A 23,728-nucleotide genomic window follows, 5' to 3' on the forward strand; every position below is an offset into this window, starting at 1 on the left:
AGATTGCTTTTCAATTTTGTAACTGATGTGCAATCCACATGCATAATTCCATGTGCTCATCTGGAGCTTAAGCTATAGCAGAACCCTAATATTTTCCCTAATATTTCCCTTGGAAGATATCAGTTACATACCTATTTTAATCTTTGGCATTGTCAGTTTTGTGGTGTTCATGAGAAACAAATTAGGTTGAAATCAATAGGAACTGTGCAAGTTTTTTGTTCTTAAGTTCAAATCAGCCCATACTCATGATGCTGCCTTTCCTATCAATAGTCCATGATCTCATTACTGATACCTTGGGCTGTTTTAGAAAATCCAAAATGTGTTCATCCAAATTTAAATATTTCTTTTGTGCTCTGAAAATGGAACAGCGTTTCTGTCTATTATTCCCATCTGTTCCTTTGGATTGAAAAATATTTTGACAATCTGGCTATCACAAGCCGCTATGAGTGAAACTGTTCTTTTTTGCTTCCTGGCTATATCTTTCATCTTCTGTCTGCTCTTTCTATCCCTGAATAGATTTGTAGATACAGTGTCCTATTATTATGTAATATCTGATGCTATTTATGTGAGCCACGGGTAGAATGAGAATAAAAACTGCTTCCCCTATTATTAAGTTGGTGCTTTTATCCCTTGTGGATTGGCGACTTTTCAAAATCATGAGCCCAGATTTCTGTCCTGTTTCTTCTGAAATGATGAGGATGTGGATAGGGGTTGGGGTGATGCTAGCAGGAAGGTCTTGAGAGCCAACAGCTAACTCTCAGGGAAGTGGATAGAGGATAGTATTGATCTCAAGTACTGATGGTATCTTGCATAGTTGTGGGTGTCTGGGCAGGTGTCGGGGAGGGAAGGGGAGCGTCTAACCCTGATACTCTATTGAGAAGCCAGCCTCTTAGGCCGTTCCTACTATAGCTGAACTTCTGTTTGCCAGTAGTTTAAATATAGACAAGGGAGGAGAGAAAATGGGGCCAAATGTTAACAATTGGAGAACCTGGATAAAGAGTCTATGGGAGTTCTTTAAAACACTCTTGCAATCCTTGTAGGTTTGAAATCATATCAAAGCGAAACTAAGATTTAAAATGTGTACAAACACACTCAGGCATGCACGTGCACACAGGCTTTGAGGGGCTGGCTGAGCTAACAACATGGGCTCAATCTGCCAAAACCCTGATGGGACCAGCATGGACTCTGATTTCACAGGGAGCGGTCATTATTTGAGCTTGTTTTTTGTTTTGTTTTGTTTTTCCTGTTCATTTGCTTTTCCCCAGATGCACGAATTGTATTTTTAAAAAAGAAAGAAAGAAAAGACAGGCTGTCTTCCCTTAATAGGACATCAGCTGTCTTCTTCAAATGAATTTTCTCTTTCCTGAGAAAGACAATTAAATTAAAATTAAAAGCAATCTAGATTAATTTAAAAGATAGCAAATCCTCTCTCAAATACAAAAAACTCTAGATTTCTCCTCAGCTCTGCTATTTCCCTCACAATAATTTCATATACCTCCTCACAATCAATAACTGGATTTTTTCAAAACAAATTACATTTCATTAAGAGAAAACTCAACATAAAGATATGTGTCAGGCCGGGCATAGTGGCTCATGCCTGTAATCCTGACACCTTGGGAGGCCAAGGCAGGAGGATCACTCGAGGTCAGGAGTCGAAGACCAGCCTGGGAAACATAGCAAAACCTCATCCCTACAAAAAATACAAAAATCAGCCAGCCATGGTGATACACACCTGTAGTCTCAGCTACTTGGGAGGCTGAGGCAGGAGAATCACCTGAGCCTAGGAAATTGAAGTTACAGTGAGCTGAGATCACACCATTGCATTGCAGCCTGGGCAACAGAGCAAGACCCTGTCTCAGAAAAAAAGAAAAAAAGATATTTGTCCTTACATATGTTCGTTCTTTCTTTCTTCTTTCTTTTTCTTTCTTTCTATCTTTCTCCTTCTTTTTTTATTTTTATTTTATTTTTTTTGAGATAGAGTTTTGCTCTTGTGCCCGAGGCCGGAGTGCAGCGGCATGATCTCGGCTCACTGCAACCACTGCCTCCCAGGTTCAAGCAATTCTCCTGCCTCAGCTTCCCGAGTAGCTGGGATTAAAGGCACCTGTCACCACGCCTAGCTAATTTTTGTATTTTTTTAGTAGAGATGGGGTTTCACCATATTGGCCAGGCTGGTCTAGAACTCCTGACCTCAGGTGATCCACCCGCCTCGGCCTCCCAAAGTGCTGAGATTACAGGCATGAGCCACCGCGCTTGGCCACATATTTTCAAATGTTAGCAGTTACCCCTTATGAGAAAAAAAAAAAAGGAAAACTGCCATTGAGAAAATGGAACTTCAAAAAACAAAAACAAAAAAAAAAAAAGAAAGAGAAGCAAACGCAACTCCAATGTATTGGTCTGGCTTGATATATCAGAAGAACTTTGAAATGAACTGAGTTTTACACTCTTGCCTCCACACTTACCCTATATTTATTCCCCCGAAAATGCTTACTTTTTTAAAAGTTAAATCTGATATTTGGCCTAAAATTACTAAAATTTATTAGCTTTTTGCTTTTCCTCCATTCAGTATAGTTCACCTTATTTACTTTCAATTAGCAACTTCCTCAAATCCTGACAAACAGCCAGGCATGGTGGCTCACACCTGTAATCCCAGCACTTTGGAAGGCCAAGGCAGGTGGATCACCTGAGGTCAGGAGTTTGAGACCAACCTGACTAACGTGGTGAAACCCCGTCTCTACTAAAAATATAAAAATTAGCTGGGCATGGTGGTGCATGCCTGTAATCCCAGCTACTTGGGAGGCTGAGGCATGAGAATCGCTTGAAACCGGGAGGCGGGGGTTGCAATGAGCCAAGATCTTGCCACTGCATTCCAGCCTGGGTGACAGAGTGAGACTCTGTCTCAAAAAAAAAAAAAAAAAAAAAAGATCCTGACAAACATAATCTGAAAGCATAGAAGACCCAGTCCCTTGCTTCTATGGGATTATTTTATTGATGTCAAATTATACTGCTAATAGTATTAATACTATGGGAAACTAGTATGTGCTTTGCATATTCTGTGTGTCAAGAACTGTGCTGACCCCTTTTACATGCAGTATTTCATACATTGAGGAGGTTGGAACTATTTTTATTGCACTCGCTCTGAGAGAAGAGACACCAAAGCTTAAAGAAGTTGCTGCTTTTCCAAGAATCTTAACTCTTTTATCATCATGTTATTTGTCTTTTTTAGGTATGATTATTAACATGTTTTAAAAGTGGCATGGCCCTTTAAATAAGTGACATATTCAAAAATTTTCTTTAAAGTGTGATGCAGATGGAGGTATTTTAGGGGAAAGGAGGCAACAAGCATTCGAGCTAAGGTTGAATGACTCTTGTTGTAGAAGTTGCCAGAAGAAATCATGAATTGGATGCTAGGTTAGATCAGATAATATTTATATTCTCTTCCAAGGTATGAATCTTTGATATGCTTCAGTGAAAATTAGGTTCATAGTGACTAATCTATATAGTTTAGAGAATGCTTATGAAACTCATATTAGATGATGGTTATAGTTGAAAAATGTCAAAGTACTGCACAATAGAAGAGCCGTTATTAGCTTTATTTTTTCTTGCTTTATATCTTGAATCCAGGTTTTTCTCATATGGGGTTTTAATCTTCAGCTTCATAATACGGCCCAGTGGAGATGTGCTGGTTGTATAATATGGCTCAGTTGTGTTGTCTGAACTCTGCTGTGTCATTGCACACCCAGGTAAAGAAATGCATAGGGGCACAGCTTTCGTTTGTCCTTGGATAATTGTAGGTCAAGATGGAAACTGCTTTAAACAAAGTTATAAAGGCAGGGACAGAGAGGCTTGCTGTATTCTATCTTGACTTCTGTAAAACGGAGCCTTTGTAAAGTTCCCAGTGTCTTCCTGCTTTTTAACTACTTAACCCCCATCAAATCTGGAAGCAATCTGCTATTTACACTTATCAACTGATGGGCTAATTACATTGCACAGGAAAAGAACATTTGAGCTAAATTTTTCTGCACTAGAAGTGTTTCTTTTAAAGCTAACTGAAGAATTGGAGTATTTGTTTCTTGTTAAATAAATGTATGATAATAATGAGAGGTGATGATCAGTTGGCCAAGAGGTTAAGTTATAGGTACCAACATTCTCAAGCACACACAAATGCACACGCACACATACACACAAGCAAAAAGAAAATAAAACTCATTTTGTATTTTTAATAGATGGGTAGTGTTCAAGAAGTCTTTCACATTCATTCATTCAATAAACATTCATTGAGCACCTACTAGGTACCAGGAAATTTCATTCTCCAGTGACAGATACTAAACAAGACATAGAAAGTCCCTGTATTTGAGGAGTTTACCCCTCTGTGGTGAAAGACAGAGAAAACAAACAAGCGTAATGTGCAAAAACCCTCCAGGTGGAGGTAAGTGGTATGATAAAAATAAAAGCAAGGTGATGTGATCGAGAGGGACTACATAGTATTTGGAGAAAGAAGTAGCAGCTAGTACAGGGAAAAGGGCCTGGTACAGAAAGAAGGCCAGTGAGGCTGGGCGCAGTGGGTCACGCCTGTAATCCCAGCAGTTTGAGCAGCCAAGGCGGGCGGATCATGAGGTCAGGAGTTCAAGACCAGCCTGGCCAACATGGTGAAACCCCATCTCTACTAAAAATACAAAAATTAGCTGACATGGTGGTGCATGCCTGTAGTCCCAGCTACTCAGGAGGCTGAGGCAGGAGAATCGCTTGAACCCAGGAGGCGGAAGTTGCAGTGAGCCGAGTTTGTGCCACTGCACTCCAGCCTGGGCAATAGAGCGAGACGCCGTCTGAAAAAAAAAAAAGAAAAGTGTAACACCTTGTAGAGTGTGGCAAGGTGTCTGCCTTTTATCCTAAGCGTGATGAGAGCCCTTTGGAGGTTTGACGAGGAGAGTGATGTGATGTTGCTGTAGTTTAAAAAGGTGACTCTGGCTACTGTGTGGAGAATAACTTGGGGAAAGGGAGGACAAAGCAAGAAAAGAATTAGAACAAATAAGAAGGCTGTTGTGATAGTCCAGATGGCAGATAATGGCAGCTTGGAGCAGGGTGGTAACAGTGAGGGTGGAGGGAAGCCAGTAGATTCGGGGTGTATTTGGAGGTAAAGTTTGCATGATGTGCTGATGAATCAAGTGTGGGAAGTAAGGGGAAAAGAGGACTCGATGCCTCCTTGGTGATGGCTTGAGCCTCTTGATGGATGGTTGGAGGCACTCACTGAAAGGCAGAAAACCAAGAAAAGAATAGGTAGGAGGGGAGAGAAACTAAAAGTTCTGGCTTGGACACTTTATCCTTTTTAGGAAACTAAACCAAAATTAGCACTGAATCTGGCAGGCTTTTTCCGAAAGAATCTGGGTGTATACAAGAGAGTGCATCATTGTTCACTCAGGATCTGGGGAGATGCAACCGAAGAATGCTGCCCTTCACCTGAGTTAGCTTTTCTCCCCACCCCTCGGAGCACAGAACAAATTTCTAGCTCTCAATATGCCATCCTCTTTCTTAGAACTCCAGATAAATGTTTGATGTCATCTACTTCTGACCCCCTTTAATTGGCTTCTATGATATGTATGTACCGATAAGTTTTCCTAAATATATCATGAGAACTTGTCCACATTTTATTTGTTACAGTTTTGAGACTTTTTCTTACCTCTCATATCTCCAAGTCTAATTCTATCCAAAACTCAGCCAAGAAATAAACTCAAAAAGTCTTAACCGAAGTAGCTGTTTCAACTCTCACACTCTAACTCACGTGCCTTGATCGGTTCATTTGCTAAAATGTGAGACCCTGTGGCAAAGGAGCATTTGTATAGTTTCCTGATCCACATCAGAAGCAAGCAACGAATTAGAGAATAATGAGATGCGCTGGAGTCAAGGATGCTGAGAGCAGCAAAAAGTGACTGCTAACTGCTAACTGGATAAGGCAGAGGAACTAAAAATGGCATAAAATCACATAAAAGCTCAAAAGGCATTAGGAGTTGGGATCATCTAGCCTCACAGGCATTGCTGGCTTAAAGACAGCAAAATAGGCCGGGCACAGTGGCTCACGCCTGTAATGCCAGCACTTTGGGAGGCCAAGGCGGGCGGATCGAGGTCAGGAGATCGAGACCATCCTGGCCAACATGGTGAAACCCCATCTCTACTAAAAATACAAAAAAAATTAGCCTGTAATCCCAGCTACTCGGGAGGCTGAGGCAGGAGAATGGCGTGAACCCGGGAGGCAGAGCTTACAGTGAGCTGAGATCACGCCACTGCACTCCAGCCTGGGTGACAGAGCAAGACTCTATCTAAAAAAAAAAAAAAGACAGCAAAATAAGCATTGTCCTCAAATAATCATGACCTCGAATCATCAAGGAAAGACTGTGTTGTTTTGGATATGATTACGTAAGAATGCAAGGATGCATGGGAATTATTTTAAAAGATATTTTTTCCCTAGCAGTGAAAATAAAATTTTGGCTCTTAGCAATAAATACGAAATCTAGAAGAGAACTTTATGTAAAACTCTCTTTTCTAACACCACTACATCTTTTTCTCTTTTTGGAAATCAAGTTGAATGCAACAGAGTATATCTTTGAAATTAATCTTCTTTACAGAGATTTTGCTAAACCGAGGTATGTGTTATGGCCTTTCTCTGTATGTGTGTCCTGTAAAAGGAGGGCTCTGGTCTGAACATTTGTGTCCTCCCCAAATTCATGTGTTGAATTCCTAACCTCCAAGGTGGTGGTATTAGGAGGTAAGATCTTTGGAAGGTGACTAGGTCATGAAGGTTCTTTCCTCTTGAATGGGATTAGTGCCCTTATAGAAGAGGCCAAGAGAAAACTATTATGCCTTCCACCATGTGAGGAAACAGCAAGAAGGAACCTTCTATGAACTGAAAAGTGACCCTCACCCAACACAAAATCTTTCACTGCCTTGATCTTGAACTTCCCAGCCTCCAGAACCGTGAGAAATAAATGTCTATTGTTTATAAGCCACCTGGTTTATGGTATTTTGTTATAGAAGTCTGAAGAGACTAAGACAGGGAGGTGCACCCCTTTTCTATTTGGGAACTTACGATTTAGGAGCCCCCCATATCCTTTGTAATTCAAAGCTATTGAATTCAAGGCAGCTATTGTAATTCAAGGTTAATTCCAATATGTGATGATTTTCACAAACTTATTTCCTAGTTGTCCCATTGCTATCTGTTGTAAAAATTATTGTAAGCCTTTGAACTTACTGTGAGTTATTTATGCTATACGAAATTTTATTTGGTTCTCTTTAGCCTTTACAGCATACCATTTAAGTCACCAGTATTAACAATAGCACCGTGTAAAAAAATAAAGATTGTTTTCTCCAGTTCAGTAGCTAGTTCGTTTTCCTACTTTTTGGCACCTCACTTTTACACTGGGGAAATTTATTGTTGTCATCAGAGACATAGTCTAGATTTCATGTCTTAATTTCTGCATTCAAGAAACATGTTAAGTGTTAAAGTAAAAATGTTTAAGGTGTTTGATGACCCATTTAAGCCCACGGACCAGGAATCCTAAAATTCTGTGTTGCTACTCACCCTCCCACCAATGAAATACCAGAGGAACAGTATAATGCAAATCAAAATGCCACTTCAATTATGGGTATATAAGTACCCAATATGCCAACCCAGGATATAGAACAAGTTGGAGCACACATGTTCAGTCTCAAATCTAAGAGGGACTTTTTTTCTCATCCAATTGAAAATCTTTGCATGTCCTCACACTGCAGCCAGCTTTTTGTAGGGAAATAATCATAGAAAGTGAAGGAGATCAATCGCTCATGTGTGCACAGCAGGCCAGGTGTCACAGAAAAGTGTCCACACACACTTGCCTCAGGCCTTTTGTTTCTTCCTGCAGGAGCCCCTATTTTAAAGATAATTATGACAACTTAGCTTCTGCCCAGTGATTTTTAAATTTCAAAGCAGTTCTAGCTGGGAACATTTTAAGTATTTTAAAGCTGAACATTAAACATAGGTAATCCCAGTGACCACAAAGAAGCTATAGCAAATGTACTGGTTAGAGTCTTCTTGGTTGCTCTTTTGAGAATGGTAACTGCAAGGCAATTCCTAGTCTATAAAAAGGGAATATCATTGAAGGATGCATAGATAGTTCCTAGATGTGAGGCTGAAGTGGTCTGATTTCAATTAGAGCAGATTAATAGAATGTGGTAGGACTACAGAAGAAGAATTTAGGAAAGTGTAACAGAGACTCTGAGTAATGAGACAGCTCCACCAAATTCTCAGGAATTGATCATCATGTTTTAATGTTGCAGATTCAATGATATGTTCATACCACCAATGATAATGCAAAAATGCAATGGCACAAAAGGACAGGCCAAGGGCAAATGATTATACGGGCATTTGTGTTGGAAATGCTCTGATTCATGATCTTCATAGAGACGGCATAAAGCGCTGCATTCCCTTTGGAGACTTCAGCAAATACAAACATTGTATGTAAATATAACCCAGGGATCGTTTTGGATTCTTCTCTTCTTTTTACAGGCTTTCCCATCTCAGCAGATGGCATGGGAGTCATCCTTGATATTCTGTTTTCTTCAGCATGCCCACAGACACAACCCATCAGCAAGTTTTGTTGATTATAGCTTCAAAGTGCATCCCAGATGCAACCACTTCACACCATCTCTAGTGCTGGCATGCAAACCCACGTCACCGTAATCTCTTGCCTGGATAATTGCAGTAACCTTCAAACTGGGCCCCTTGCTTCCACTTTGCCCTGTTCCCACCCTGATAATCCACTCTCAAAGTGCTCAATATTCTTGAATGAGTTGTTTGTTTGGTTGGTTTTTAATCAATTTTACTTTTTTAGAGCAGTTTTGGTTCACAGCAAAATTAAGTGGGAAGTACCGAATTCCCCAGCAACCTCTCCCCAGCCCACAGCCGCCCCCATTATCAACCCCCCGCCCCCAACCCCACCAGAGCAGTACATTTGTTATAATCGATTAACCGACACTGATATATCATTATCACCTGCACTCTGTAGTTTACATTAGACTTCACTCTTGATGTTGTACATTCTATGGTTTTGACAAATGTATAATGACATGTATTCACTATTGTAGTATCATATAAAATAGTTTCACTACCCTAAAATTTCTCTGTGCTGGGCCTATTTATTCCCAACCCTTGGCAACCACTGATCTGGAAAAGGCAAAACTATTTGTCTCCATCGTTTTGCGTTTTCCAGAATGTCATATCGTTGGAATCGTACAATCTGTAGCTTTTTCAGATTGGCTTCTTTCACTTAGTAATATGCATGTAAGGTTCCTCCGTGTCTTTTTGAGGCTTAATAGCCCATTTCTTTTTAATGCTGAATAATATTCCATTGTCTGGATGTACCACAGTTTATACATTCACCTACTAAAGGACATCTTGGTTGCTTTAAAGTTCTGGCAATTATGAAGAACAAGCTGCTAGAAACATCCGTGTACAGGTTTTTGTGTGAACATAAGTTTCGACTCAATTTGGGTAAATGCCAATGAGGATGATTGCTGGATCGAATGGTTAGAGTGTTTTGTAAGAAACTGCCAAACCGTCTTGCAAAGTGGCTGAACCATTTTGCATTCCCACTGGCAATAAATGAGAATCTCTGTGGCTCCACATTCTTGCCAGCAATTGGTGTTTTCAGCGTTCTGGATTTTGGCAATTCTAATAGGTGTGTAGTGGTATCTCGTTATTTCAATTTGCGTTTTCCCAGTGACATACGATGTGGAGCATCTTTGTATAAATGTATTTGCCATCTGTATATTTTCTTTGGTGAGGTGCCTGTTCAGATCATTTGTCCATATGTTAATTGGGTTGTGGTATCTTCTTATTGTTGGGTTTTAAGAGTTCTTTACTTATTTTGGATAATATCCTTGCATTTTTTTTTTCCAGTTTGTGGCCTGTCTTCTCATTCTCTTGACAGTGTCTTTCACAGAACAGAAGTTTTTAATTTTAATGAAATCCAAGTTACCAATTATTTCTTTCATGGATTGTGCCTTCGATATGGTATCTAAAAAGTCATCACCCAACTCAAGGTCACCTAGATGTTCTCCTGGCATTTTCTAAAAATTTTATAATTTAGCATTTTACTTTTAGGTTTATGATTCATTTTGAGTTTGTGTGTGTGTGTGTGTGTGTGTGTGTGTAGAGTGTAAGGTCTGAATGAGTTTTTAAAAAGAAATCATATGAAGTCACTCTCCTGTTTAAAACTCTCCAGTGGCTTCCAATTATGTTTAGAATTAAGCCGAAGTCGGGCAGGGCGCGTTGGCTCAAGCCTGTAATCTCAGCATTTTGGGAGGCCGAGGCGGGCGGATTACGAGGTCAGGAGATGGACACCATCCATCCTGGCTAACACGGTGAAACCCCATCTCTACTAAAAATACAAAAAATTAGCCGGGCATGGTGGCGGGCACCTGTAGTCCCAGCTACTCGGGAGGCTGAGGCAGGAGAATGGCGTGGACCTGGGAGGCGGAACTTGCAGTGAGCCGAGATTGCGCCAGTGCACTCCAGTCTGGGCGGTAGAGCGAGACTCCGTCTCAAAACAAACAAACAAAAAAAACCTTAAAAATAAGAATAAAGAATTAAACCAAAGTCCTTACCACCTTATCATGGTCTGTGATTTCTACTCAACCTGACCACTTTCCACAGCTTCAGGCTGACTTCATATGATTCTGTTTCCTTCTGCCTCTTGGACGTGTGGAGTTCATTCATAGCATACACTGAAGCACGATATCATACCCAAGAATCTGTAGCTAGCAAATGAGGCCTAATAGGAATCAAATGAGTAAATACTATAGAGAAGAGTGAATGGAAGAAATTTGGAGCAATTTCCTCAAACAACTTTCTTCAGTTTGTGTGTAGGACTTAGTAGGTAGATGGGTCAGGAGGAGGAGGGCTGAAAGGATCAGAGGCTGAATCAACTGACAACTGGCTAAGAAAATGAAGAAAAGCTTGAATTGGATCTTTAAAAAAAGAATCCTGGCTAGGCACAGTGCTTCGCACCTGTAATACCAGAGCTTTGGGAGGCTGAGATGGGAGGACTGCTTGAGGCCAGGAGTTGGAGACCAGCCTGGGCAACATAGCAAGACCCTGTCTCTACTAAAAATCATGTAAAAATTACATGGTGGCACTCACCTGCAGTCCCAGCTACTCAGGAGGCTGAGACAAGAGGATTGCTTGAGCCCAGGAAGTCGAGGCTATAGTGAGCTGTGATTGCACCACTGCATTCCAGCCTGGGCCAAAAAAAAAAAAAAAAGTCCTGAGATTGAACACTTTAAAATCTATAGTTACTTCATGTAAGTGAACACTTTAAAATCTATAATTACTTCATGTAAGAATAAGGGATCATTTTTACTGGGGTACTATGGATCATGCATGCAATTTTTATAACTTGTACTGTATTACAAAGCGGTGACTCTTTTTCATTAATTTACTTCTATTTGAATTAATAATTATATATACAGATGCTCCTTGACCTACAATGGGGTTATGTCCCAATAAAGCCACTGTAAGCCAAAAATATAGTAAGTCAAAAATGCATTTAATACTCTAATAAACTCACAGTAAGGGTGAAAAATTTTAAGTTGAGCCATAGTAAGTCAGGGATCATCTAAATACAGTAGCTCCCCCTTATCTATGGTTGCACTCTGAGGTTTCAGTTACCCATAGTCAACTGCAGTCCAAAAATATTAAGTGGAAAATTCAAGAAACAATGCATAAGTTTGTAATTTCGTGCCATTGTGAGTAGCATGATGAAATCTCGTCTATCCCATTCTGCCCCACCTGGAACATGAGTCACCCCTTTGTCCAGCAGATCCACGCTGTCTATGGTACCCACCTGTTAGGAACTTAGTAGTCTTCTAGATTATCAGATCGACTGTCCTGGTATTGCAGTGCTTGTGTTCAAGTCACCCTTACTTTACTTCAGAATGACCCCAAAGCCCAAGCATAGTGAGGCTGGCATATTTTATTATTTTATTATTACTTATTGTTGTTTTCTATTTTATTATTAGTTATTGTTGTTAATTTCTTACTGTTCCTAATTTATAAGTTAAACTTTATGATAAGCATGTGTATATATAAGAAAAACAGTATATATAGGGTTTGGTACTATCCGTGGTTTCAGGCATCTCTTTTGTGGGGGTGGGCAGTAGTAAAACATATCCCCCAAGGGGGGACTATGCATATTTGAAACCTGAATTTTCCCAGAATCATGATTTTTTTAAAACTTTCTAGGGTGCACTTGATGTCTTGCTATCAGCTCTATTTGATGGTGCATTTCTAATCCTCCACTCCCCTGTCATTTAGGACACTGTTCTCCCAGGTACATATCAGCTGCAGTGATGGAACTTAAACACAGCTGTTCTGTATTCCTCTCTCTCACTGTTGCTCTTCACCACAGGCTTTGCCGAGTTGTCCTGAACACAAGTATGCCTTCTGCTATAACTAACAAAAATGTACTATCGCATGAAAGGAACTAAATGGCATTTAGACACTTTTACTTAAAATATCAATAATGAAACCAAAAACTCCAGCTTCTCTTTTGCACCTCATGAGGACACTCACGTAAATGTTATGACAGTAGTATTTCTCAATGATATGCTCCATTTACTCCCTCAGGAATGGCTTCCACAATGTTAAATCCTACTTTATAATAAATAACGTTATAATAATGTTACAACCCAGCTTAGTTCGGTTGAAAAGAAATTCATCTTTGAATCACTAGAAATAACACAATTCTCTTCCAGGCTGATGTAAATAGCATTTCATTATTCCTTACATCCAACAATACTATGTGCTTAATACTGTATCCAGCAAATAGTATATATTTGAACATTTTAATGGAATGTCTACTTGGTAATGGTAATGTTATTTATATCTTATTGGGAAGATAGATTTGTTTAGCTCTGCAGAAACCAATTTTATGAATTTCATGAAGGTCTGGTGCCAGCTAGTGGTACCTATTATATATGCATCAAAAAGATAATTGACTTTTTTTTAAATAACCAAAGACAACATGGTCTCATCGAGATTGAAAAATTGCTTAAAAATAACGTTTAAAGGAATATTGTTTGCCATGTTGAGGAGAACCAACAGACTGTGCATAAAAATGGATGTCTGTCTTGGCCATGCGCAGTGACTCATGCCTGTAATTCCAGCACTTCGGGAGGCCAAGGCGGGTGGATCACCTGAGGTCAGGAGTTCGAGACCAGCCTGGCCAACATGGCAAAACCTTGTCTCTACTAAAAATACAAAAAATTAGCTGGGCGTGGTGGCACCCACCTGTAATCCCAGCTACTCAGGAGGCTGAGACAGGAGAATCACTTGAACCCAGGAGGCAGTGGTTGCAGTGAGCCGAGATCACGCCATTGCACTCCAGCCTGGGCAACAAGAGTGAAACTCCATCTCAGGAAAAAAAAAAAAGGATGTCTGGAATGTTCTGTTGTCATATAATGCTCTGTGCCAACTTCCACGTAGTCATTATGCTCCCATATTCTGATTATTCATGTGTCTGTCATTCTTATTGTATCAGGAAGTTACTGGGATACAGCTCATGCCTTCATTTCTGTAACTCACCATTTGTCACAAGATCCGACAATTAGATGCAGAAAGAAATATTTATTGAATACATAAGAGAATTCAAGAAAAATTATTGCCATATTTCACTTGCCACAGTGCATGACTTCTGAAAGCAGCTATTGAGGGGTTATCAGCACTGGGTCATGACCTTAATTATTCAGAAGTATACCAGACAACTTTGGGCCTCTAAGCTTTTTTAATCTTCAAGAATTTCCTAGTTGACTTAGATATCATAGATCTGTTGAACCATTAGCTGTCCCATGAGGCCTCCTTAGAAATTACAGGGCCTCCAAGACAAGCATCCCAGATCCAGCTTACTATTTTAACCATTTAGTCATTAGTAACAAATTTTGAACTGGCAGATTTCATTTTCCTAGGATGGGAGCCGGGTTATAAAACATATCTTACAGTTCAGTCTCTAATGACATTTACTTTTAAAACCAATGCTTTCTTATTAATTTGCTGATTAGTGGTGTTAATAATTGGCTCAAGTGGGAATTTCAGATGTAAGCTAATGGTTCATTAATCACATTTAAAAGGCCATCATCTTTTAAATATGAGGATGAAACTTCTAATTTCCTTTAGGACTGACAGATATGTTCCTCTGGGGAGGGGAATCTTTCCACTTTATGCCTTCAATGGTTGACACAATTTCCAGGGCCATTTGTTAATTATCCCCCCGGTATGAAGTAAAATTGATTTGGAATCCTAGCTCGTTATGGAAGGAGTTTTAGAGTTCAAATTAGTTCAGCTTCCTCAGATGTATAAAGAAAATACAGTTTCTGTATTTTCTATAATTGACATAGTTTTCTCAGAAACCTATTTGAAGTGTAGGTTTCAATGCATGTGCTCTGCATGCCACCATAATTGAAATAGTTGGTTTAGATGACTCGGTCATTTGTGGATAAATGATCACATTTTCAGTTTTCTCGGCCTTTCTCTGCTGCTATCCAGGATTGGTTTTGGAAGGGAGTTTGAGGTCTAGAGGTTTTGTGTATACAGTCTTGTGCAGTGGGGACAGAGGGCCAAGCACCCCCAGAACATCTTCCAGATCCTTGTTGATTTCTGCTATAGACAAGTTGGCATGGGCTGCTCCCAGGACAGCTGCAACAGGTACCATCTCATCACCTGGAACTCACTGCTGAAGTCTGTGTTTCAGACATCTGCTTCCAGCATAAAATCCCTGCACACTGCGGCCTTTGTCCCAACTTCAGGCTCCCATCCACCCACTATTCTTAGATCTTCTGTGCCTTTTACTACTGTGGCATGCAAGAAATTCTGGATGGCTTGACTGCCACATAAGAGGCTTGGGAAGCATTTTCTTAAGCTCATCTTTCTTGCTAACACCCATATGATATAAAATTCATGTTGGCTCTGATTGCATGTGGGGCTTCTTCTATGGGAATGGGACTGACTACTTCACAGGCTTCCTCATACTTGTCTGGGATTTTTTATTCCTCCCTGTCACCTCTTCTTCTTCAAGTTTCTTCCACAGAGGAGAAAAATGAAATATCTGCTGAGCTCAGTATCTTACCTTTATCTTTCTTTGCTTCCAGGTCGTGAAGAAACATGCTTTCCTTTTCCTGGATATTATATCCTAGTTTTTCCCACCCCTTAACATATGGAAGAAAATCTCCATGACGTATCTTATCATACTTGGCTCTTTAAAAAAAAAAAGAGAGAGAGAGAGACAGAATCTCACCCTATCACCCAGGCTGGAGTGTGGTGGCTCAGTCACAGCTCACTGCAGCCTCAAACTCCTCAAAGCAAGTGATCCTCCCACCTCAGCCTCTCCAAATGCTGAGATTACAGGCATAAGCCGCTGCACCTGGCACTGTGCTTGGCTCCTGATATGCTGATAGGAGTTTAAAGAATTTTACTGCTTTCCCTTCCGTTATGGCTCAGGCTTAGGGATGGAAGGCTGCAAAGAAATAGAAATTGAATCGAAAATGAAAACTTGATCCTTTAATGTTTTAAAACCCTTGTCTTTGTTACACCTAGATCAATGGTTGTGAACTCTGGCTGCATATTAAAATCCCCGGGGGTCTTTTAAAAAAATAAATGCTTAGACCAACCATAAAAAAAAAATCAAACCAGAATATCAGATACTCAGCAACCAGATGCTGAGAGAGTTTAGTGAATTGCTCAGTGTCACTTAGGAAATTAGTCCCACCCAGCTGGGTGCCCTTCCTCCCTCCTACACTGCCAAGCTGACCACTGTGCTGAACCAGTTATTTCTATTCCTAAATAGATATGCAAACCAAACTCATAATTTATTTAATGTTTGTAGTACAGTGTGTGTGTGTATGTGTAGTATATACATATTCTACAAAAAAAGAAAAAAGAAAAAATGTTTTCCTCATTTACTTCCTTATCTATTATAATATGGTGGAGTTTTGGCCCAGTGGCTATACTAGCAGGAGATGGTTCTTTAAGGAAAGTGTCTTCTGTCCTCATTACACAATGAACTGATTCCCATTACTGTAGTGAACAGCTGAGTCTGCCAATCACATCAGCTCTGCCTTTTTGCACTTCCTTCCCAACCCCATCCCAACTCCACAGAAGACTTTTCCACACTCACAGTTTCTCTGGATTCACTTCTAAGGACATCTAATGCTTTAATTTCTTGCAGTCTGTGGGAAGAAATAGAGAAATTGAGCAGAGACATGCAACTTGATGGTTTGTTTGTTTGTTTGTCTGTTTTGAGATGGAGTTTCACTCTTGTTGCCCAGGCTAGAGTGCAGTGGCGCAATCTCAGCTCACTGTAACCTCCACCTCCTGGGTTCAAGCGATTATCCTGCCTCAGCCTCCAGAGAAGCTGGGATTCCAGGCGTCTGCCACTATGTCCCGCTAATTTTTGTATTTTCAGTAGAGATGGGGTTTCACCATGTTGGCTAGGCTGGTCTTGAACTCCTGACCTCATGATCCATCCACCTTGGCTTCCCAAAGTGCTGGGATTACAGGCGTGAGCCACCGCGCCTGGCCGATGTTTTTACTAATACCAGAGATCCTTAAATCCTGCACCAAAAGTAAAGGAAACCCAGTCCATGTAGCCATTAACTTCTCATCACTTCTAAAGGATGTGTGATGTCTAAGCCCTTTCTACATTTAAGCTGCTATGTATTTTTGAATCTCCTATCTTCTCTGTTCCATGATTCATATTCTCTCCCTTCCCCTCTTCTTCCCCCCTCCTCCCCTCTCCTCCTCCAAATATACAAGAAGCTTGCAGCTATTTGTTTCTGTACAACAGAACAATAAATCTGACAAGATGAGACACCTGAGGTTGTCAGGAAGCTAACAGCAGGCTGCCTATACTTCATCAACCCCTCTGTTTTAAAGGGGTTCACCTGCCCTTAAGGAAAAGGAAGGTTGGGAATTTATCAGAAGAAGCATGGCATCTTATTTACCAGTTTCTTTCTCCATCTTTCACATTTTAACCATGAACTCCATTGCACATTCTGTCTATGCAAACAAAGATTCCTAGTTGCTGGGTTTCACAATCCCTGTAAGACAGTTCATTCTGGGAGGTGAGCTGGCTCAACTAAATGCCGTTTTAGTCTTCCCGCCTGGGAAAAGCAAGCCACCCATCTAATAACAGCCTCTTTTTTCTTTTTCTTTTTTTTTTTTTTTTTTTGCCGTGGAGTTTTTCTCTTGTTCCCAGGCTGGAGTGCAATGGTGTGATCTTGACTCACTGCAACCTCCATCTCCCGGGTTCAAGTGATTCTCCTGCCTCAGCCTCCTGAGTATCTGGGATTACAGGCACCCGCCACCACACCCAGCTAATTTTTTGTATTTTTAGTAGAGAGAGGGTTTCACCACATTGGCCAGGCTGGTCTCGAACTCCTTACCTCAGGTGATCCACCCACCTCAGCTTCCCAAAGTGCTGGGATTACAGGCATGAGTCACTGCGCCCGGCCCAGCCTCACTTTTTATAAAGAGAGAACTCTGCAAGAGGCTGTCTGCAGATAACCAGCAAGGGGTATCGGCCCGTTTGTCCAGGAGCGTACTCACTCTGTCTGTCGGGTTTGTCGCTATACATATTGACACCACTTTCACATGTGCAGTCCGAGTATTTCTTTTTCTTGTTTCTCTGGGAGTTATTTGAGGATGGCATCTGAAGGCTTTTAAGTGTGAAAGAGTTAAGAAGTATCATGTCTTTTATGACTGGCTACTGCTGATGGGACTGGCTGTGGCCATCTAGAAAACACTTTCCTTGATTTGTGTCATTGTGGCATTTGCTCGGGCTCTGGAGAGTGAGTCATTCATGATTGTCCTGGTCAGAAATTTCACACCCAAAGATTCATTTGTCTCTCTGTTTTTCCATTCCCAGCCTGGATGTGTAAATACGACTGAAGTGGACATTAAGAAGTCATCCAGAATGAGAAACCCCCACAAAACACGGAAGGTAAAACTGTCATTTGTTGTGCTTATCTTGGTGATGAATTGCATTGTTTACAGGACGTCAGCCATAAAAACACTTTCTTCCCATGTCATGGAATATCTTCCCCACTCTTCCCAGCCTTCCACAGCCCTCCCTTCCTCAAGAATAGCCCCACCCTGATGCTCAAGCACACCAGGGCCCAAGACAGAGCGGTGGTACTGACTGACAGGAGAGGAACAGGAAGCGGAGGACCCCCTCCTCTCCCAGAGAAGGGTGTGGCCCAGGAAAGGAGGAAAAGAAGATGGAGGTTTCCTAATCATCCTTAGAAATCATCCTTAGAAAACCTGATAGAAATCATCCTTAGAAAACCTGATACTGATGAGAGAAGGGCATTTTAAAACCCGAGGGGAGGGGGACATCTAAAAGATATTTAATTACAGAGAGAGTGCAGGGACCCCCTCTTAACACTAGAATTTTGTGACACAACTATAAGACAGTGGTTGTATTTCAGTGTTTGTTATCTGAGAGAATATCGGTGTGCAGGGTGTGGGGGAAGCTATTCCGAGTTCAGTGACATTTTAAATAAACCTTTGAAAATGCACAGCAATAGTTTCTACATATTTTTTAAAGCAACACGTACAACTAGAAGGCATTTTTATTCATTCCATAAAACACGCTTGATGTACCCAAGAATTTCTGGCCTGTAGCAGTTGCTGTAAGCTGAGAATACAGCTTATAGATTGGTGCTGCTGGATTAATACATTCCACAAAGTTCAAGGTCTTCTTTTCTGTGGCCATTTCCTTAGTATTTCGTTAGCCATAGTGTTTTCCAGAGTCTGTGTCCCTGTAGTAAGCACTCAATATTTTTTTCTAGTCTTATTTTGTGTTGCCTTTTTCTCCCATCCGTAGAAACATAGCATCATGTTCAAAGGCCCCAATATGGTCCAAGTACCTTTTCTTTCTTTTAAGGCAGTTTACCTTGATGTTAGCATAAAGAAGCCGAAGCAAAGCACCACAAAACCAATTCGGATGCGGTGCTCAAATGCTTCTGCCCCTAGGAACTCTCCGAGAGAGAGGCGAAGCCAGACCAAAGCAAGCCTTTCTGGTCTTCTCTCTGGTGGCTGGCCCTACTTAATTGCTTTCATCCTCTGCTCACAGCACATCCTGAGGGCACCAAGAACTATTTTTGCAGAACAAGATTCAAAAATGCTATCGGCTCTCCAAAAAGTGCATTAAGCCACCTCTTTCCACTTTCTGAATAGTGAAATTACTCTTTGAAATACTTTATTGGGTGTCCTGTTTCCCCCAACAGACACTAACCCAGACATGCTGTGATTCAGAAGAGAAAGCATGTGGATTAACAAGATAGCACTTAGACACAATAAAGGGATCATTTATACTCTGTCTTCGGCACCATATTCAGTATTGATCATCTTTCTCGTGTTTCACATGGCACCCTTCTTTTTGAACATTTGAGAAGCATTAGTTTACAATGTTGTTCTTTACATACCATCAGCCCTCGTTTAATGATGAAAAGCCCATGAGGCATTGCAAGGTGAAATATTGTGAAGAAACAGAATCATTGAGATCTAGCTCTCTTTGTCTCGATAACATCTAATTTCTTGTGAATTAGTAATGATAGAATGACAGGGCCTCACTCCAGAGCTGTCTAGTGCTAACATTTGCCAGAAGAAAACAAAAGTCCTGAAAAATCTGACAGCAAATAACAGGTATACCCTTATTTTCCACAGTTGGAGAAAACTGATTTTTCTCACCTTTTGATAAATATAGCTTCTCACAGTCAGAAGTGTTCAATTTGGTAGAATCTTCGCAGATGATAATATTATTTTACATGGAAGGTTATCCGACTCCAAGCCACATACTAATATTTTTTAGAAGTATCACCACTGATACTTTAGCTCATAGTTGTTTAGGAACTGTAATGATCCACTGAATTAGCAAAATTAAGGAGTGTCTACTCTATGCCAGACATGTCCTGGGCTTTAGGTACTCCACAGTAAATGGGACAGTCAGGGTCTTGCTCCCCTAATTCATGGTCTCATAAGGGTGCAGGTATTGAGCAAGGAGATAAATGTCTGTACATGGATATATGATTTTGTTAAGCTTTATGTAGTCTGCTGGGGCCGCCTTAACAAAATACCACAGACCAGGTGGTTTCAACAGTAGGAATTTGTTACCTCATAGTTAGGGAAACTAGAAGTTCGAGATCAGGGTGGTGGCAAGTTCAGTTCCTGTGGAGTGTCTCTTCCTAGCTTGAGGATGGCTGCCTTCTTCTCGTATCCTCAGTGGCTTTTCCTGTGTGTGCGTAGAGACAGAGAGAAAAACAAAACAAAACAACCAACTCTGGGGTCTCTTCCTCTTCTTAAAAGGACACCAGTTCTATTGTATTAGTTCCCACCCTATAACCCCACCTAACCTTTATTTCCTCTTCACAGGCCCGATCTCCAAATATAGCTACGTTGGGGGATAGGGCTGCAACATAAGAATTTAGGGGAGGGGACACAACTCCGTCCATGACATATGACAAAGGGAGTGTAAGTGATTTGTGCTTGTGATTGCCATTGCATTTTATCAATGAATACCTTGACAGCAATAAGCAAGCTGTTTCACCACCCTCTGAGGGGTCCACAGCTCTGTGTCTGCCAAGCAGGTGACCCTACCACAGAAATGGGAGAGGCCAGCCAGTCGCCCCTGGAAGCTACCCTTCCCTTCCGCCATAATTGAGCCGTCTCTGTAGCGCCTCCTCCTGGCTGTGTGGTCGGCCTCCATCTTTATACCGTGGCTGCTCAGGAAGTGGAAGCTGTGGAACATGCTTAATCTTTGAAAGCAGATAATGCTCGTAGCAAGGAGAGCTGCTGTTCATTTCTTTGGGAGTGAGCTATAATAATTTTTCCTGTGATTACGTGCCGTAACAAGAATAAAGGACCCAGTAAATCCCTAAAGTGACAATCTAGCATAGGTGCCTGAAGAATATCAGAATCATTTCACATTTCATTTGGGAATGTTGTATCTAATTGTTGAATGTTTGACATGTTTATCAAATATAGGAAGTGAAGGCTTTGCTGTATGCATGATTTGAGATATGTTAAGAATCTAAAATTAGTCCATTTTCAAGTCTTTCTTTTTAATTAGAATATACTTTACTACAATATAAGGAAATAGGTAAAAATGTATTATCTCAAGGATCTGTGAAAGAATGATAATGTAGCATAGCCAGAAAGAAATCAGCCTAATCTAAGTAAGTTTGAAGGGGGAACTGTCTGTCTGATGTTCTTGAGTCCGATACTAAAATTTTTACTGTAATAGATTCTGTATTAGCCAGAGTTCTCCAGAGAAACCAAACCAGAGACAGAGTGGGGGGCGGGAGGGGAGAGAGAGACAGAGACAGAGACTTATATTAAGGCATTGGCTCACAGGATTATTGAGGCTTGGCGAGTTCAAAATCTGATGGGGGAGGCCACCAGGCTGGAGACTAGGGAAGACTGACAGTTCAAATCCAAAGGCAGTCTGGGGAGACACAGCTCTTGAGTCGCCGGGAAGCTTTTGTTGGGTTGGTAGCCTCAGGGACCCACCGCGGCGTGTCGTCTTGTCGCCAGGCCCCTGGTGCGCCCCCGCAGCAGGCAGAGCTCACGGCCATGTCCCCACCCCACCCCGTGCTGATCCAGGGTCCGGGCACCGCGTCGATGGCGGCTCCGTAGAACGCGCGGACCCGGCCGCAGCCCGTGTCCTGAGAGGACTGGACTATAACGAGGCGTCTGCCCTGCTTCTGCCGGGCCCAGATGGTGCGGGGCTTCGGCCGTGGCTGCAGGCAGCTGGGCATCTCCGCAGCTAATTTTCCTGAACAAGTAGTAGCTGATCTTCCAGTTGATGTATCCATTGGCATTTATTATGGTTGCGCCAGTGTCGGAAGTGGAGATGGCCTTTAGGTGGTGGTGAGCATAGGATGGACCCTCTGCCACAAGAATACGAAGAAGTCCATGGAAACGCTTATCCTGCATACCTTCAAAGAGGACTTCTATGGGGAAATCCCCAATGCGGCCATTGTTGGCTACCTCAGACCAGAAAAGAACTTTGATTCTTTAGAGTCACTTATTTCAGCAATTCCAGGCGACATTGAGGAGGCTAAGAAACGACTAGATTTACCAGAACATTTGAAACTCAAGACAATTTCTTCCAGGTTTCTAAAAGCAAAATAATGAATAGCCCCTGATGAAAAAAACATATTATTTATTCATTCACTGTTTTCTAGTATTTCAGTGTTTACTACTATCCAGCCTTATCTTGGTTATATTTTAAAACTCAAATGTTTTCCTACAGCTGCAAATTAAACAGTACAATGTAGTTACCATATCATGCTTCAGCTCTTAAATTAAGGCCATCATGTCATGGCACTAAAAAGATTCTTTTAAAAATCAATATTTAAAAAATATATATTGATTAAAATGTACCACTAGAAATGTATTACATGTCTTATGATGGAAGTGAAATGTATATAAGTATGGGTAAAAAGACAAATCACTAGTTTGAGATGAAAACTAAAATTTTCATGGTAAAATACCAGCATGTATGTACTTGCATAGTTTGTACTTCTAAACAGAGAAGGCTTATAAAAGTAAATGCCTTAAATAGAAGTTTAATAGTTTATCATAAACCTACAGGGAAGAAACCTAGACTTTGTAATTTTGATATTTTGTGCATTATTATTAGAAACATGAAGATGTTTGTGAAATTTTGTTTAGTCATTCTCTTTGAAGTCACATCATCGTACCGTCTTTATTTTTGTACAGAGCTGCTTCAATTCTGTCATCTAGACGTCCCCTGCCTGTTTTGCTGTTTGTTTTTTTTAAATACAGTAAAATAAGTGTTTTTCAAATCTGTACCTCTTTTTGTAGGATAGCACTTCTTTTTTAAGAGTAAATATCCTTGTTCTTCAAAACAACAAACAACAACAAAAAAGGCAGTCTGGAGGCAGAATCCCTTCTTGCTCAGGGGAGGTCAGCCTTTGTTCTATTAAGGACTTCAACTGATTGGGTGAGGCCCACCCGCATTGTGGAGGGCAACCTGCTTTACTCAAAGTCCATTGATTTAAATGTTAATCCCATCCAATAAACACCATCATAGAAACATCCAGAGTAATGTTTGTCCACATATCTGAGTCCTATGAGCCAGCCAAGTTGACACAAAATTCACCATCACAGGCTGTATCCTTCTGTAGGACAATAGCTAGAGGGGTCCTAGGACACAAAACCTGAGGGAAATGATAAGAGCATCTGCATGTGTGTGTGACTGAACCCACACTTTGGGCTCCCTCCTGTAACTTTAGCACCCATATTTCAAAATAACAGTAAGCTATTTCCTATCCTGTTCTCCTTTTCCTCTGTCACCTTCATTTGGACATCATGGCACTAAATATTACAGTTAACAGCATCAGTGAAAAGCTAATGTGCACATCCTAGAAAAACAACAGCAAATGTATAATTATCTGTCTGGTTTTCCTGCTATTAATAATCCAGTGGTTCTAGCTGTTTCTGCATAAAATATGGACATGTCTTCAACTCCATATACAGCATGTGTACATTTAAATTTTAATGTGTTACTGAACAGAATAAACTACTCGTATCTTAGAGCAACACAAAAGTGTGTCGAGTACAGGGTATAGTAAAGGTGCAGGCAATAGAAACTGCTCAAATGAGAATGAATAAAGAGGGAACTTT

The 23,728-nt window shown here is 40.9% G+C and overlaps 1 protein-coding gene and 1 pseudogene across 12 annotated transcripts in view; both read left to right on the forward strand.

Annotated features, from left to right (window-relative positions):
- The window catches only part of RGS7 (regulator of G protein signaling 7), a 600,061-nt gene that overhangs the window by 530,988 nt on the left and 45,345 nt on the right, over positions 1-23,728 (forward strand). For all 12 annotated transcript variants that reach the window (XM_063670672.1, XM_063670673.1, XM_063670677.1 and 9 more), the window contains one exon: positions 17,943-18,017. In XM_063670672.1, coding sequence (XP_063526742.1) covers positions 17,943-18,017 — 75 coding nt within the window. The remainder of the gene's footprint in view (positions 1-17,942; positions 18,018-23,728) is intronic.
- LOC129009372 (riboflavin kinase-like) lies at positions 20,528-22,224 on the forward strand (annotated as a pseudogene).

The sequence above is a fragment of the Pongo pygmaeus genome, chromosome 1, assembly GCF_028885625.2.
Source record: "Pongo pygmaeus isolate AG05252 chromosome 1, NHGRI_mPonPyg2-v2.0_pri, whole genome shotgun sequence".
Lineage (NCBI taxonomy): Eukaryota > Metazoa > Chordata > Mammalia > Primates > Hominidae > Pongo > Pongo pygmaeus.